This window comes from Heterocephalus glaber, unplaced genomic scaffold, assembly GCF_053883595.1.
Source record: "Heterocephalus glaber isolate CG9 unplaced genomic scaffold, H.glaber_assembly_v1.0 deba00001806, whole genome shotgun sequence".
In the NCBI taxonomy this organism is placed as follows: Eukaryota; Metazoa; Chordata; class Mammalia; order Rodentia; family Bathyergidae; genus Heterocephalus; species Heterocephalus glaber.
Window position 1 is genome coordinate 1,463,731 of NW_028258481.1, and position 15,474 is coordinate 1,479,204.

The 15,474-nt window shown below is 58.0% G+C and overlaps 1 protein-coding gene and 1 long non-coding RNA gene across 3 annotated transcripts in view; one reads left to right on the top strand and one right to left on the bottom strand.

Annotated features, from left to right (window-relative positions):
- LOC147820697 (uncharacterized) lies at positions 1-4,251 on the bottom strand. Its single transcript, XR_015448314.1, has 2 exons — positions 3,692-4,251; positions 1-2,573 (listed from the first exon to the last, which is right to left on the bottom strand). It is a non-coding gene; the product is annotated as an uncharacterized LOC147820697 (long non-coding RNA).
- The window catches only part of Asrgl1 (asparaginase and isoaspartyl peptidase 1), a 19,772-nt gene continuing 7,388 nt past the window's right edge, over positions 3,091-15,474 (top strand). The window contains exons 1-6 of one of the 2 annotated variants that reach the window (XM_004874360.3): positions 3,092-3,515; positions 5,121-5,263; positions 5,893-6,050; positions 8,947-9,065; positions 10,095-10,205; positions 10,356-15,011. In XM_004874360.3, the coding sequence (XP_004874417.2) occupies positions 3,326-3,515; positions 5,121-5,263; positions 5,893-6,050; positions 8,947-9,065; positions 10,095-10,205; positions 10,356-10,561 (927 nt within the window). In that variant the 5' untranslated portion in view covers positions 3,092-3,325 and the 3' untranslated portion in view covers positions 10,562-15,011. Of the gene's footprint in view, positions 3,516-5,120; positions 5,264-5,892; positions 6,051-8,946; positions 9,066-10,094; positions 10,206-10,355; positions 15,012-15,474 lie in introns of both variants that reach the window. The other variant, XM_021251819.2, reaches the window with a different exon arrangement.

The following is a 15,474-nucleotide window of genomic DNA, read 5'->3' on the forward strand; positions in this document are numbered from 1 at the left end:
TTGGAAAGTAAAACAGACCTTTATTAGTCTGGCCAGACGGCACTCCCAAAGCAAAGTAGCTAAGAGAGGCAACTGGCTCAGAGTCCGAGGCTATTTTTATAGGGGGTTGAGGGGGAGGTTAACATGTAGATTAACGGGAAAAAAGGAACAAAGGTTGGTGGTCGACTGTCACGTACTAACGGTCAGCAGACACACAGTAATGGTCACGACCATATGGTCACGACCGTCACGTACTGATGATCAGCAGGCACAGTGATGGATTGTTCTACCGATAGTGGGTCTGGGAATTTTCGTTCTCCGGACAAACAAGGGGTTGAATGATTTACTTAGGAACTTTGCTTTGTTACAGATTTTATCTACTATTTCAAGACTAACAAGCACATTCTAACCATTAAATTTTAAACATAACAGAGGCTAGGGGAATAAATGAATTTTGAATCATACAGTCCCACAAAGCAAACCTTCCAAATATGATATAAGAACATATCTCCTGATAGATGCGAAGACATTTTACACCTTGAATTTAGAAATTTATCCTAGAACTCAGCCACCAGATCTTCATTCATGCAGTAACAAACCATATGATTTTGTAAACAGACTTGTTGTACCTATTTCAAAAAGTGACCCAAATGTCACATTTGATAATTGATTCACTAAACATTGATATTACATTTGCTAAAAGAACATCAGTTGATCAGCACAGCAACTATTTGCAGAAACAAAGCAGAGATTCCAAAAAAAAATGTTGCAAGTTCACAATAGGAAAATGTATAGTATAATCTTTGGATTTCAGAAAGACACAACATTGGCCTCATATGGTGAAGAAAAACAAAGCAACACTACTGTCAGCATTACATCATGATGATAAGAGTGATAGTGAAATCAGGCTTGGTGGCACACGCCTGTGAGCCCACCACTTGGGAGGCTGAGGCAGGAGGAGCCTGTGAATTCAAGGTCAGCCTGTCCTACAGAGTGAGTTCAAGGCCACCCTGGACTATCTAGCAAGACCCTGTCTCAAAAAACAACAAAAGACTGATAGTGAATCCTCAACACAAAGCCAGAAATGGTCACATTTTACAACAAAACAAAAGGCAGAGTAGATATTGCTGACAAGTCATGCAACAACTATGATGTCACTTGAAACACAAAGCGTTGGCCAATGGTGTGTTTTACTGGATCCTAAACATGTCAGGCATAAATAGTTTCATAGTTTACAAAGAAAATAACAAGCACAAAGTATCTCGGAGAAACTCTCTTAGAGGATTGGGACTGGAATTGATAAGTGACCAATTACAACAGAGGGAGAACAGTATGTGTCTGCCCAAAGAACTTCACAGAAGAATTCTGGAGAGACCAGTGAACAGACAGGTGAACATCATAGGAGTCCGCCTAAGAACAATAGGAAGAGCAGCAAGACGTCAAGTGCGTCCTGCCAGAGAAGACAGGAAAACAAAGCACATGTGCTGTCAGTGTGAGACTTGTGTGTGGAACATGCTGTTTCCATGTGTGAAAATTGCCTTAGGTGTGATTATCGAAGGAAAGATTTTTTTTGTGGTAGAGTTGTGTTTGTATTTTCAGTGTAGGTCATACAGGAATTGATTTCTGTTATTTTTTACATTTTGTAAGCAAACAGTTGATGGTGAAAATGTTGATGTTTATTCTAAACAGTACATATTTTATATTTTTATTTCATTGATATTATATTTTCCAGCTAAGTGCACATCGTATAATATTATGAGAACCTCCTGACAAAACACGAAGGCCAGGTGACAAGTATGTCCTGCCAAAAGAGCCAGGAAAGCAGAACACACGTGCTATCAGTGTAAGCGAGACTTGTGTGTGGAACATGGTGTTTTCATATATGAAAAAAATCCCCTAGGTGTGATAATTGAAGTGAAGATTATTTCTGTGGTACAAAAATATTTGTATTTTCATTGTAGTTCACAAAGGAATTTGTTTGTATTTTTTAGATTTGTAAGCAAATAAACTGTGGATGTTGAAAATGTTGATGTTTATTCTAAACACTCATTACATATTAAAATGTTAATATTTTATTTTATTGGTATTTTATTTTCCTGTTAAGTACATATTGTATAACTCATAAAATTAAAATAAATAATTCATCAATAGAAATACTCCTAAAACATAAATGTGGGTACTATACACCCACTTAACATTCCTTTTTTGGGAACTTAACATGATGCCCAAGGAGGTAAATTCACCATTGTTAAATGATTTTGACCTTTTTCAGTAAGATTTGTTACCATATATAGAGTCCATTGGAGCTGAAATTTTTTTAAAAAAATTTAAAAATGTTTGTCTTTCAAAACACTCCACGATATCGAATTTGGCAACAAGGTATTGGATATGATTTTTTTCAAGTTGTAATTTTTAAAAGCTGACATGATTCCCCTACAAAAAGCACAGTGCTTTATCACACATCTTGACCAAAAAAAATACTGAACTGTCCAATTTTGTTGAACATTTTTCTTCGGCCATAATTTATCTTTTACTTTTTCTTTTCTATTTCTTTTTTAAGGTTCTGTTTTCTTTGAGAGGATGTTGAAGCCGTGCTGAAATTTAAAATTTAAAAAAATCAGTAAATAAGCAAACTTTATTTTTCTAGTATAAGGCATGCTGAGCAATTATAATAATATCAAAAACAAAAAAACTACTTGATGTATTGTTGTACTTCCTATACCACAGCTGCTTTAAAAAAGCTATCTAACCTGTTCAACTATCTCAGGACTCGACACGAGCCCAGGTACGCGGCGGCTGGGCGCACGCGCACGCCCGAGGCGGGCTGCACCGGGCATCACGCAGCCCCGCCCCCCGTGTGCGGTTGCAAAACCTCGCACTCGGGTCCCCTCCGGCGCCGCCGACCCAGCCACCCCGCGCAGCCCACCGGTACCAGCACGGCGCCGCGGGGCCCGCGGGGTCCAGAACGGTCGGACCTGGACAGAGAGGGGCGGGGCCACGCTGGGCGTGACGGGCAGGGGGCGTGGTCTGCGAGGCGAGGCAGGACCTGCCGGGGGCGGGGCTACCCGGGAAGCGACCTGCCGGGGGCGTGGTCAGCAGGGCTTTCAGGACCGCGTAGTGCGCAGGCGTGCGAGGGCCGGCGGCGGCGGCGGTTGCGGCGGCGGTTAGCGGACCGGGCCAAGTCCTACACCTGCTCCAGCCGTGCGGGGCGACGCGGCCGGGCTGGTGGGTGCAGCCCGCTCCGGGCCAGGGGCCGGGGTCCCGGGTCGGATCCCGGGCTGAGGCCCCGCCGGAGGCGCAGCCGCGCGTCCCCACCTCACCCCCCGCCCGCTCGCAGCCTGGCGACATGGAGCCGGTGCTCGTGGTCCACGGCGGCAGCGCCGGCTGCATCCCGTGCGAGCGCCGGCCGCGCGTGCGCCAGGGCGTGATCCGGGCAGCCTCGCTGGGCCACGGCGTCCTCAGGGCCGGGGGCAGCGCCGTGGACGCGGTGGAGGCGGCGGTGGCCGCGCTGGAGGACGACCCCGAGTTCAACGCAGGTGGGCCCGGCGAGAGGAGCCGCGCGCAGCTCAGCGCAGCCTCACTCCTCGCGTCCCTCCACCCCTTCCCTCTGGCGGATCTGTCTAATGTCTTGCTTTTCACTTGCACTCCGGGCTTCCCAAACAGGAGAGACCGTGCGATATTCGCGCTTGTGTGTCTGGTTTACTTCACTTACCATTCTGGTCGCAAGGTGCGTCTGTTCTCCCTAGATTTGTCCTTTATACCAGAATAGCACTCCGTGGGTGTAGATGCAACGTTTTCTTCAGCCATTAATCTGTGATGGACAGATAGGCACCTTCCGTGATTTAGCGCTCATGAATCGTGCTGCGCTACACACAGGTGTGCGTGGATCACTGTACCACGATGTCTTAACTGTCGGGAAGATACCTAGAAGGGACTAGGAATAGCTGGCTGAGTGGGATTTTTACTTTTTAGTTTTGAGGAATCTCCATACTGATCTCTGTAGTTCCCCACTCCCTGCAGCTTGACCAGTCTTTGTTATTGCTTGATTTCTTGATATAGCTGTCCTAGTGACTTTTGCCTTGCTGGGTCAAAATACTCACAACCCAGGAATTAAAAGAGAAGCTCATTTCAGCTCTCAGTTTGTAGACATTTTAGTCCATAGTCGGCTGGTTCTAAGGCAGGGTGGCATCGCAGAGGGGAAAGAGCTCCTGGCAGGGCAGGCAGGAGGCAGCAGCAGCCTCCCTTTCCCCTTATATTCTACCCAGGACACAAGCCTGTCGATTGGTGCCACCCACAGCTCCTGGGGGCTTCTGCCTTCAGTCAGGTATTCAGCCCCACCCAGAACTATACTAAGTCAGTGTGAACATCTCCTGCTGTCCAAGTGGGACCAGGCACAAAGTTAAAACCCAGAGCCAGAGCGTGCAGGTGCTTTCCAGGCAGAAGTGGGGATGGGCACTGGAGGGGAGGAGAGTGCCCTGCAGAGGCGCAGGGCAGTGGAGCCCAGGCATTTCAGTAAGGTGAGCTGAGGACAGGAGAGGAGACAGTGAGCGGGAGGGGATCTGAGGCCAGGTCGGCGAAGGCCGAGGGCTTGTTTTGTAGCCATAGGGTGCTGTCTCAGCCTGAATCTGTGCTTTCTAGAGAAGTAGGGTCAGGAGTGCGGCTCCCTGCTGCAGTGTTTGCCCAGTGTGTGCCCCGGCCTGCGTCTCCCCAGCACCACAGAGACTGCGTGAGAAACAGAGAAGGGATGTGGGACGGGAAGGGTGGAGGGAAGGGAAGAAAACAAGGTAAAGCAGAGTGGTTCAGGGACCACAGCACTGTGGAGGTTCCCGGGTGGGCCCAGTGCTGGGCTCAGGTGAGGCCTCCTGCAGGTGGCCCTGTGGCTGGAGAGCCAGGCACAGCCGGAGGCAGCTCACTCCTGGAGCGGATCTGCCCCACTGGAGCAGTGCAGCCTCCACCATTCTCACCCTGGGGACCCAGCTCCCAGCGCGCAGCCTCATCTGGGCCAAGAGGGCGCCCCGTCAGATCTGAGTTTCCAGAGCCCCTGTGCAGTGGAGTAGAGGATGGGCTCCAGGGCTGCGTTAGAGGAGCACCGGGCCTTCTCTGAATTCTCCCGCCCCGCTTTGCAACTCCTCCTGGTGCAGGCCGAGGCTCTGTGCTGACCGAAGATGGAGAGGTGGAGATGGATGCCAGCATCATGGATGGCAGAGACCTGGCCACAGGGGCCGTGTCTGCCGTGCGCTGCATCTCGAACCCTATCAAGCTGGCGCGGCTGGTCATGGACAAGGTGTGGCAGGGGGGTCCAAGGTGTCCATCTGGGACCAGGGGTCCTGCCCAGGCTGAGCTAGAACTTGCAACCCTCCTGCCTGCAGAGTGAGATTTCTAAGCCTCAGGGCTGGGGATTTAGCTCAGTGGTTCTGCCACCTGCTCCACAAGCGCAAGGACCGGAGTTTGATCCCCGGTACCAAAAAAACCAAAAAACAGATTTCTAAGCCTCAGAGCATGTGTGAGTCACATCCCTAGCACTGACCTGTCGGTTTGGGACTTTGGTGAAAACAAGAACTCAGAGAGCTGGCCGTTTCAGCGTTGAGAAAGCAGGCCAGGCTGGGAGCGCCCCGCAGTGAGTGCTGCCTCCCCTGGGTGAACCTCTAATCTGATCCCCAGCAGAAGGAGGAAAAGAAGCAACACAGGCCAGTGGGATTTGCATCTGGGTCCCTTTGTGCCCAGAGAGAAGCAGTTCTTTCCACACCAGGCACAGTGAATGGTGCATTCCTGTAATCCCAGCTGCTCTTGAGGCTGAGGCAGGAGGATCACAATGTCACCGCCAACCTGGGAAACAGAGACCCTGTCTCAAAAAAAAGAAAAAAAATTTAATTTCACCAGGAAACTGTCATCTTTCCTTTTCTGTCTTCTCAGACCCCACACTGCTTTCTGACTGACCGAGGTGCAGCAAAATTTGCAGCAGACATGGGGATCCCAGAGATTCCTGGGGAGCAGCTGGTGACAGAGAGGAGCAGGAAGCACCTGGAGAAGGAGAGGCAGGAGAAAGGGGCCCCGAATGCCGCCTGCCCCCAGTGAGTCACGAGGTTCCCTAAGGTCCTAGGGGAGGGTTTGGAAAATAATCTGATCAGCCACATCTAACCAGTTTACGCCGAGGCCGAGGCCAGGGACAGCTAGCTGCTCCTTTTGCCCCTAACTCGGGCCTCATTGTTGCTCCTCTGTGTGGGGACTCCAGCCCCTGCAGTGCTCCCCTGATGTGCTGCAGCGAGGCCCGGCTGCTGGCTGAGCCGTCGAGTATCTGGTGCTTCCCAATGTGTCCCATCTTGCTGAGATTTGAGGGATCCCTGGACCCTGCGTGTACCCTCCCCTCTCTGCTGTGCAGTAGTAGCTGGGTTCCCGCTCTTTAGCTTATTTACTCAGCATGAGGATCCCGGAGTGACCAGGAGGAATCGCTGTTGTCCTGGCTGGTTCAAGCCTCCCCCTCTGGAGCTAAGACTTGGGGCCAGTGGAGCACAAGCTCACAGGAACAGGAAGCAGAAATTCTGCTAGGGCTAATGGCGAGCGGTTCCACCCCCACTTCCTTTCCTCCTTGGACTCCTGGACTGGCCTTTGGGGGGGCGCAGTGCCACAGAGTGGAGAGCACCTTTCAAATTTGAGCCGTGGTGCTCATGGCACCAGGGAGGAATCAGTCCAACTCCTAAAAATTCACATTAATCATGCGTTCTAAGGGGTGGGTCTCTATGTTACAGATTTCAGAGTCCCAATTATTTGGGATAAGTAAGCGCCCTTATTTAAAACCAGAGTTGAATGTGGCCCGGAGCTGGTCATGGCGTTCAGCCAGTGATGCTGCACAGCCCTTAGGGCGGCAGCATTTACCCAGAGGTCTCTCTTAGCAGAGGAGTGAGGGGCTCACTCCCCGAGGGACCGGGCTTCCTAGGTCTGGGGTGCAGGATGGAAGAGTTTCCCAGGTACCTCTGACCACCCCCGGTTCCAGGATTGCAGCAGCCTGGCAGCTGTGACCAGTCTCCCCGATGTGCAATTTCTGTGGCCAGAGTCCTAGCAGTGGGGCTGCCAACTATTTTAGAAGAGGTCGCTGCAGTGTTTTCCAGATGTCCTGTACAGCAGGGTTGTAGCTCAGTGGGAGAGCACGTGCCCTGCACGTGTAAGACCCTAGGCTCAGCCCCATCACCAAGAGCAGTGAGTGACACGGACACTTCTCTCCAGCCAGCAGCCCTGCTGGGCTCTGGCTCAGGTGTTTGCAGAATTTCTGCGGTTTCCTTACTGTTGGTGTCTGGTTTCAGTGTGCTGTGATCGGAGAGAATCCATGGGGTGGCTTCCGTCCCTTTGTGCTGTCCAGGGTAGAATGTGGTAGTTTGGGAGAAAGTTCTGCGTGCTCCTGAGGAGAACATGTGTTCTGCTGTGGTGCGCTAGAGCACTCTAGACATCTGTATATCCCTCCATTCGAGGCGGGAGTCAGGTCTGATATTTCTTGATTCATTTTTTCTTAGTTCACCGGTTTCCGAAAGTGGATATCAAGGTCCCCCACTATGATTGTGTTGATGCATTTGATCTTTTATGTCCAGCAGTGTTTATTCTATGAAGTTGGTGCCCCAAAACTCAGTGCATGTAAATTTGGCATTGTTCTTGCTGCTGACTGATTCCTGAACTAATCTGTAGTGCGGCTGCCCTCTCCGGCCCGCAGGAGCACTGGGTGCCCCCGTGGGAGCGCCCGAGTGACCCCCGCCCGCTCTCGCTGTGGGGAATGGGTGACTGGCCGCCCTTCTCCAGTCCCTCCACTCTCAGGTCCTGGCTCTGTGGTCTCCCACACCACTCTCCAGGTTTCTGCTCTTCTGAAGCCTGGGTGCAAATATCTGACTCCCCGTGCTGCTGAGGTGAGAGCCATCTGAGTTTCTTCCTTCAGCCAGGCCGCCCAGTGAGCTCGCACGATCCCGTGATCTCCCCTTGGGTTGAGGGGAGAGGGACACCGAGAGGCACCGAGCCACACAAGCAGGCACAAGGTGGGGCTGCCCAGTGACCAGGCTGTCCGGACCCAGGAGCTGGCCGGCCTCTGACCTTCCTCCTGCCTCTCTTCTCGCTGACTTTGTCCAGTTCCGTGGGCCCCAGGACTGCGGGATGGGGCCAGCTTGTCTCCCACCTGCTGGGCCTGCCCTCCCTTCCTGGGGCCTTGGCCAGAGCCGCACCCCACTGCTGCTGGCCTGCTGTGCGCCCCGGGGCTCCCCTCTCTCTCCTCCTGTTTTCTTTGCTCCATGCTGTTGCCGCCTGAAGTTTTCTTGGCCCTGTTGCTGCCCCTGGGCCCCTCATGCAGCTGTGCGGGAGAAGGGACTGGGTCCCTGTCGCTTCCTGCTGTGACCAGCGTCCAGGACGATTCACTCGGGGCCGGGAGGGGAGTGGGTGTTGGTGCCCAGTGATGCCACCTTTTATCTGCAGACTCATGATAAAATGTCAATGGGAAAATTCGCTTACTGCATCTTCCCCACAACCCGAGAGACAGGCTCTCAGTGGGGCCAGTGAATGGGCAGCTGGGAGCCCTGCCAGGACCTCGGCACCACAGGGCTGGGCCTGCCCTGCACCGCCAGCGTGTCGCGTCTCTCTCTTCCTGGGGAGCCTCAGAGGCTGGGCCCAGGTGTCCACAGGTTCTCCCGAGTGCCGGAGTTGGAGGTGGGCTCCTGTGTCACCAGCTGTTAACGGGGGCAGCAAGTCGGTTCCGCTCCGAGGCCCCGGCTCGAGGTGGTGCTGTGGCTGGGGTGCACACTCGGGTGGGGGGCAGGAGGACGTGGGGCCCCTCCTGCAGCAGGCTCGGTGTGTGTGGGGCCGGAAGTCGAGGCTCGGGAGTCTGCAGTGTTGGGGCCGCAAACAGCGCACACAGCGCACACTGGAGGGGCTGAGCCCCGTGGGCACTGTCGGGAGAGTTTCTTCTCAGCCTGGAGCTTTCCTGTTTCTTTGTGGCAGAAACTTGGGAACTGTGGGTGCTGTGGCTCTGGACTGCAGAGGAGACGTGGCTTACGCGACCTCTACAGGGGGCACCGTGAACAAGATGTGTGGCCGAGTCGGGGACTCGCCCTGCGTAGGTGGGACTGGGCTTCGTGCCTGCCCGCCCCTTCCCCTCCATCACAGCCACAGCCCCTCTCCTCCCATTCCTCCCGAGGGTCCAAATCCTCACGCCCAGGTGTGGACCCATATCCGCCCCCCCCCCCCCTGTACAGCGGGAGCCCTGGCCTGGGCCTGGCTCTGGTGCAGCTGCCACTGGCTGGGTCTGGGTCGGTGCTAGAAACAGGCCACAAACTCCTGGAGTGCCAGTGTGAAGTCACGAGAGAAAAGGCGCGAGCTGCATTCCCCAAAGCCCGGGTCCTGGCCCGGAGGCCCTTCGGGGACACCCTGGCCCACCCGCCTGGCTGGGGTGGAGCCTCAGCCCAGGCCAGGACTGCTCCAGGAGCCCAAGGGAAGGGAACCTGGGTCCTGTGCCAGGGTCTCCGGGCACCTGGAGTCCGGCCACTTCCTCCTGCAGCAGAAGCTTGTGTGAGACCAGGGACCGAGGCCACCTTCCCCACAGGAGTGCACATCCGCGGCCCGTCCAGCGCCCTGCAGACCCCGCCTGGGCTTTCCCTCCCTGGACACCCCGGCCCTGCACAGGCAGCCCCACCTGTCAGCCAGATGATGCCCTCATTTTCCAGCCCCATGATCCAGTCGGGTTCCGAAAGCCCCAGCTCGGAACGCTGAGACCTGGGGGCTTTTGCACCTGCTCGTGACAGGGGCGGCCACTTTCCCCAGCTTCTTGGTGTCCAGAGAGGGCAGGCAGGTGGCCTAGGTGGTAGGTGTGGGTGGGCAGCACGAACTGCCCTGAGGGACAGGAGGTGGAGGTGCTGGCCCAGTGCTGCCAGGTGAGAGGTCCCCTGCCCCGCCGCCCGGGATTTGCCTCTGCTCACTCCTCCTCCTCCTCCCCCTCCTCCTCCTCCTCCTCCTCCTCCTCCTCCTCCTCCTCCTCCTCCTCCTCCTCGGCATCCCAAGCCCCACACCCCAGCACTGGGGTTCACTCTGGGCTGCGTGGGGCTCATCTCGTGAGCCTCGCTGCTGGGTGAGAACCCTTCCCCTCTGGGCAGGCTCCGGAGGCTACGCCGACAACAGCATCGGAGCCGTGTCCACCACGGGACACGGAGAGAGCATCCTGAAGGTGAACCTGGCCCGGCTTGCTCTGTTCCACCTGGAGCAAGGTGCGCAGGCCCAGGGTGGGCGCTGGGAAGCTGGGCGGGGGTGGAGGGGCGGAGCCTCTGCAGAGACACTGCTGGGCACTCCCGCAGCCTGACCCTGCCCTCCCGTCAGGCTCCCTGTGACCGAACCCCTCTCCCACCTTCCCTCCCCAGGAAAGACGGCGGAAGAGGCTGCGGAGCTGGCGCTGGGCTACATGAAGTCGAAGCTCAAAGCCCTGGGCGGCCTCATCCTGGTCAGCAGGACAGGGCACTGGGTGGCAAAGTGGACCTCCGCCTCCATGCCCTGGGCGGCTGTGAAGGGTGGCAAGGTGCACGCTGGCATCGACCTCGGCGACAGCACCGTCATGGACCTGTCCTGAGCCAGAGACGGTGCCTGCGGGGCCAGCGTAGCTTAACCAATTAGATGTGGAAAGGAAAACTCACGCAGTCTGTCCCTTGCTTTGTGCCTGATCCATGGGTATCTGAATGTCTGTGTGCGCTGAGGCTCCGAAGTAGTGAGAGAGACGCCCACCTTCAGATGGTGGTGGATGGAGAGGATGACAAACCAGTGTGGCCCTCCCCACAGGTGTGAGCTGCCTCAACACTGCTGGGGCACAGAGCTGGGGCTGGCAGGGAGAGCCGGTGAGCAACTCAGAACTCAGTCACAGGTATTCTCTAAGGAGGGCCCTGTTGTCTGCGACCACCAGGGTCTGAGGCTCCCGATGCTGCGAGACCCTCCCACTGTAGCTCCCTGCTTGGAGCCAGGGCTCAGGTGGGGCTGGCATCCTGGGCTCAGGATTTCCTGTGTCACCCTCCGGCCCTCACACAGGGCAGCGGGGGCTCCGACCGCCCAGCTCCCCAACAGCAGGGAGGGCCCGATGCATGCAGAGGGGACACCAGCCTCGCTGGGCACAGCCTGCTCCGTGCCTTGGGACCCCACTGCTTGCCTGGCCTGAGTCTGGTGAGCGTAGAGAGCCAGCGGCACCTGGCTGGGGACCTCGCTCTGCTCTGTCCCGCTCCCCCCGTGCTGTGTCTGCTGTGAACGGCCCTGGCTGTCTCTGTCTCCGGGCTCCCTTCCTTGGAGAGGAGCTGCCTGACTTGCATTCTGTGCCCGCTGATGAAAGCTGTCTGGAAGAGGCCCGTGGCCAGGAGTCGCTGTGGCCTGGACCCGAGGCCTCCCCTGGGCAGGGGGGTGGTCAGGGCTTGGTGGGTGAGCAGGGCTTAAGCTCCTGTGACTGAGCTACTTTGCCTCCCATTTCGGTCTCAAGGCACCCACTTAGCTACAGGTAACTGCGTTCACCTTCATGGCAGTAGTGCTCCTTTGTGCATAAACACTGCATTTCTGTGCGTACGTCTGTCGATGCACACATAGGCCCCTCCACGGCTGAGCCACTGTGAACTGTGCTGCTGTGAACATAGCTGTGCAGGGATCACTGCTCAAGTCTTTCTGGAAGACACAAGGAGGGGAAGAGCTGGGTCAAATGGAATTTCTAGTGAGAGATGAAGAGCGGTAACCAGTAGTGAAATGGAACAAGCATTGCCATCTACTGCAATAAACGTGTCACTAATGTTTCACCCAGGGCTTGGAACTCGTGGACGTTTCTCTTGAAGTCAGTGAGCTGATGACTGCGCTGGCCTGTGGGCCTGTCAGTTTCGCAGTGTAGACCGGGAGGAGACGGCCTGAACCCGCTCTGGCCTCATCCTGGCCGAGCAGATTCTCGGTGACGTCTGCTGCGGCTGCTGATGAAGATGGGGAGGCAGCGTGGCCACAGCAGGATTCGCATCGGGTTCTCCTCCGAAGCTTAGAAGCCACAGGCCCTGGCGGGGATGAGGCCAGGGAGTCACCCTCTCGCTGGAGGGTGGGGCGGAGCCGGGCGTCCGCAGGTTGCGGTCTTCAGCTCCGGGCCAGGGCCACGCCATGCGGTGACAAAACGGGGTGCAGCGAGCGCGCCCCCTCCCGGCCCATGTGGAAATTGCAGAGCTGATGGGGTGGGGAGCGAAGGAGAAAAAGCACCAGAGACCTGCGTGGACAGCGCCAGTGGGACCCGAGCTGCTCTGGGCGGGGCAGGAGGGCAGGGTGGGGTGGCTGCTCCTGCCTCCGTGGCAGAGCTGTTCTCAGGAAGGGCTTCTTGTGAAGGGGTTAAGGAAGACACAGCTCACAGGTGTCCCAGGCCCTACAGCCCAACTACCGACCCCAGGACGCTACTGGGGGGGCGGGTGCAGCCTGGGGTCCGTGCCGCTCCGGTGGCAGCCTGGTAAGGGCCTGCCTCGGAGAGAGAAACCAGTCACGCAACGAGCAAATGGAGGTCAGCGAAGACCACCGGGTGTCTATCTGGGGTGGGCTGGGCACGCAGAAGCTGAGGCCAGGTCAGAAGGGGTCCGAGCGCCGGCACCGGTGCCCGCAGGCTGCTCCCCGCGTCCTGCTCGGGGCAGCTCGTGTCCAGCGCCCACCACCCGGCCCAAGTGGGTCTGCCCGCACTGGGCTGGAAGTGGAGGCCGCCTCAGCTCCGCACACCGACCTCCTGCAGGTTGTGGCCGCTTGCACCCAGACACCCGGAGCGGCCTCCCCGCGCCCGAGGTGCGGTCGGCCTGGCATGCGGGGTCAGGGCTCCGCGCGTGACTCGGTGAGAGAGGCGGCACAGGGTCAGCCGCTGCGGCTGACGGGGGAGGCCCTGAGCCAGCCCGGGGTGGGGGCCGGAGAGCCCCGCCCGCCTGGGAGCACCTGTGCGGCTGTCCCGCCCGGGCCGGCATAGTCCCAGACCTGCAGGAGCCGCCGCCCCCAGAGGGCCCGGCGTCCGGCCTCGTGCGTCCTCACCCAGCGGCGGGGACCCCACCTCCTCCAAATGCGCGCCCCTCCCAGGACCCCCACGGACCCCTCCGAGCCTGGGCAACTCTGCCGCTCCAGGGACCCTCGGCTGGCACCAGGGCCCCTTCAGGCGCCCTCCCCGGGCGAGGGGGGTCCCAGGACTTTGGGCACCCAGATCCTTCAGAAATCCGGGCACCTCAGTCGGAAGTGCTTGGAGAGCCGCAACAGTGACCCTTCCACAAGTGGCCGAGGTGGTGGCCCAGGCCTGTGACCCCAGCGTCTGGAAGGCTGAGGCTGGAGGATCAAGCCCAACGTGGGCAATTGGGAGACGTCGTGAGACCCTGTCTCAAAATAACGGAAATGTTTTAAGGGCTGGAGATGTAGCTCGGTGTGAAGGCCCTGAACTCGATCCACAGTACCATTGAAGAAGGAAGGAGGGCTGGGGATGTAGCTCAGTGGCACCCGCCTGCCTTGCCAGCGCCAGGTCCTGATTTGATCCCTGGTACCAGAGAAGAAGAAGGAAGGAAGAAGGGCAGTGCTGCTGCAAGGCTCAGTTGGTTCCCACACGGAAACAGACGTGCGCCCGGGGCACAGCAAGCGCCTCGCACGCGGGAGCTGGAAGCCGAGCCAGCCAGGCGGCCCTTCCTCTCCGGGGTCCTCGAGACAGTGGCCAGCAGCTCCCGGGGGCCTCCGTTCCCGGGACTCCCGCGTCGCTGTGACCCCTCTGGCCAGCTGCTCGCTCCTGTCGAGCTGTTTTCTGCTCTCCACGGCCTCTCGTGTCTCTGGGCACTGTGGGTGGTCAGGTCAGGAGTGAGCACCCGGCCTCTGGACCTCGGGGCCCTGCCGATCCCAGGCCCGGAGCCCTTCCCTCCGCACTAAGCTTGCGGCGATGCTGTCATCGGCTGGTCACCACCCTCTCCAGAGCGGGGTCCTCTTCTCTGGAGCCCATCTTTCTGCAAAGGGGATGCAGGGCCTCCCACAGAGAAGGGCCCCATCCTCCTGCACCAGCCGGGCAGCGTGTCCCGTGCTTGGGCTCCGGCCAGGCCTGGCGGAGGGGCCGCATCCACTGTCCCCTCTCCATGCCTCTCAGTCCACCTGGCGCTGTTCAGCCCCTGGCGTCTGGAGGAGGACTGGGTAAGAGGCAGGAGTCAGCTGCAGAGGAGACCGGACAGGCCCTAGAGGGCCTCTGCGCCCGAGGCCACGCGCGCCCCGCAGCCCCCAGTCGCACCCTCGTGGTGCCCAAGGGCAGGGCCGACAGGGCCAGGCTCCGGCCCAAGGGCCGTGGGGTAAGATCCACGGTCCCGAGGTCTCCTCAGGGACCACTCACACCCACCGAACAAACGTGACCAGCACACCACACAGTGAAACCAGTGCCGCTGCAGTCCCGGCCCACGGGAGCCAAGCGCTGCGGAGCTTCCACCCCACGGGAGGGTCAGGGCCACCTGCAGCCCCGCCTTGACCCTGGCTCCAGCCACAGCGCCACTGCGGCGCTGCCCCGGACCCGCGGAGCCCTCAGCTGCCCAGCTAAGCCCAAGCTCCCCGCAGCCAGCCCTGCCCCCAGCCTGTCCCGGGCGGGGGGACGCCCATCTCCTGGGCTCACTGGGACCCCGAAGCGCAGCCCTGCACACGCAGGAGGGGGGGGAACAGTGGGGCCTAGAGGCTCTGTCTGCTCCACAAGATCTGTCTGCACCCGTCCTCCCCTGGCCCTCTGTCCCATCCCCGGCCCCCTCATCCCTGCCCTCATTCCTATCCCTGTCCCTGTCAGACCAGCTCAAAGCCAGCTCTGCAGGAAGCCTCTGCACCCACCCGGAAACGCCACTCCCTCTGAGCAGGCCCGAGCCCCTTCCCGTAGGGACGCCATGCTGGCCCCTGCGTCCCCTGCATCCCTGACTGTCATACCCTCCAGGCTATCACTTCTGGTCAAGTCAGTAAGTTCCTCCACCTGTGCCAGCGGAGGGACCTGGCCAACCCCTGACAGGAGCCAGGCTGAGGATGAGATCAGCCCAGGACAGATCAGCACTGGGGTGAGTGTCACACCCCGCACAGCCTTTCTGCCCCATGCCCCACACCGGGCTGCTGCTGCTCTCCAGCTCCCTCCCCTGCGGACACTGTGCAAGTCCTCTAGAGAACAGTGAGTCCGTGGACTCCACTCACTCCCCAGGTGGCAGAGCTCTGGCCACAAAAGAAGGAAAGGTGGCCGCGTGGAAGGTCGGCCACCCTGGGTACAGGCGACAGGGACATCGGCAGTGGCACCATCACGGGACAGGGCCCAAGGAGGTTCCCGAAGCTGGGACAAGGAACCGAACCCACACATCACTGGACTGGGTTCACTGAACTCGGGGCACGTCCGTCAGAAGCCAGGGGTCACCAGGCAGGAAGTGAAGGCTGCTACTCAGAAAAATAGAGAACAGGGGGCGAGAGGCAGAGACAGAGAGACAGAGGCAGAGAGAGACAGAGACAGAGAGAGACAGAGACAGAGAGAGACAG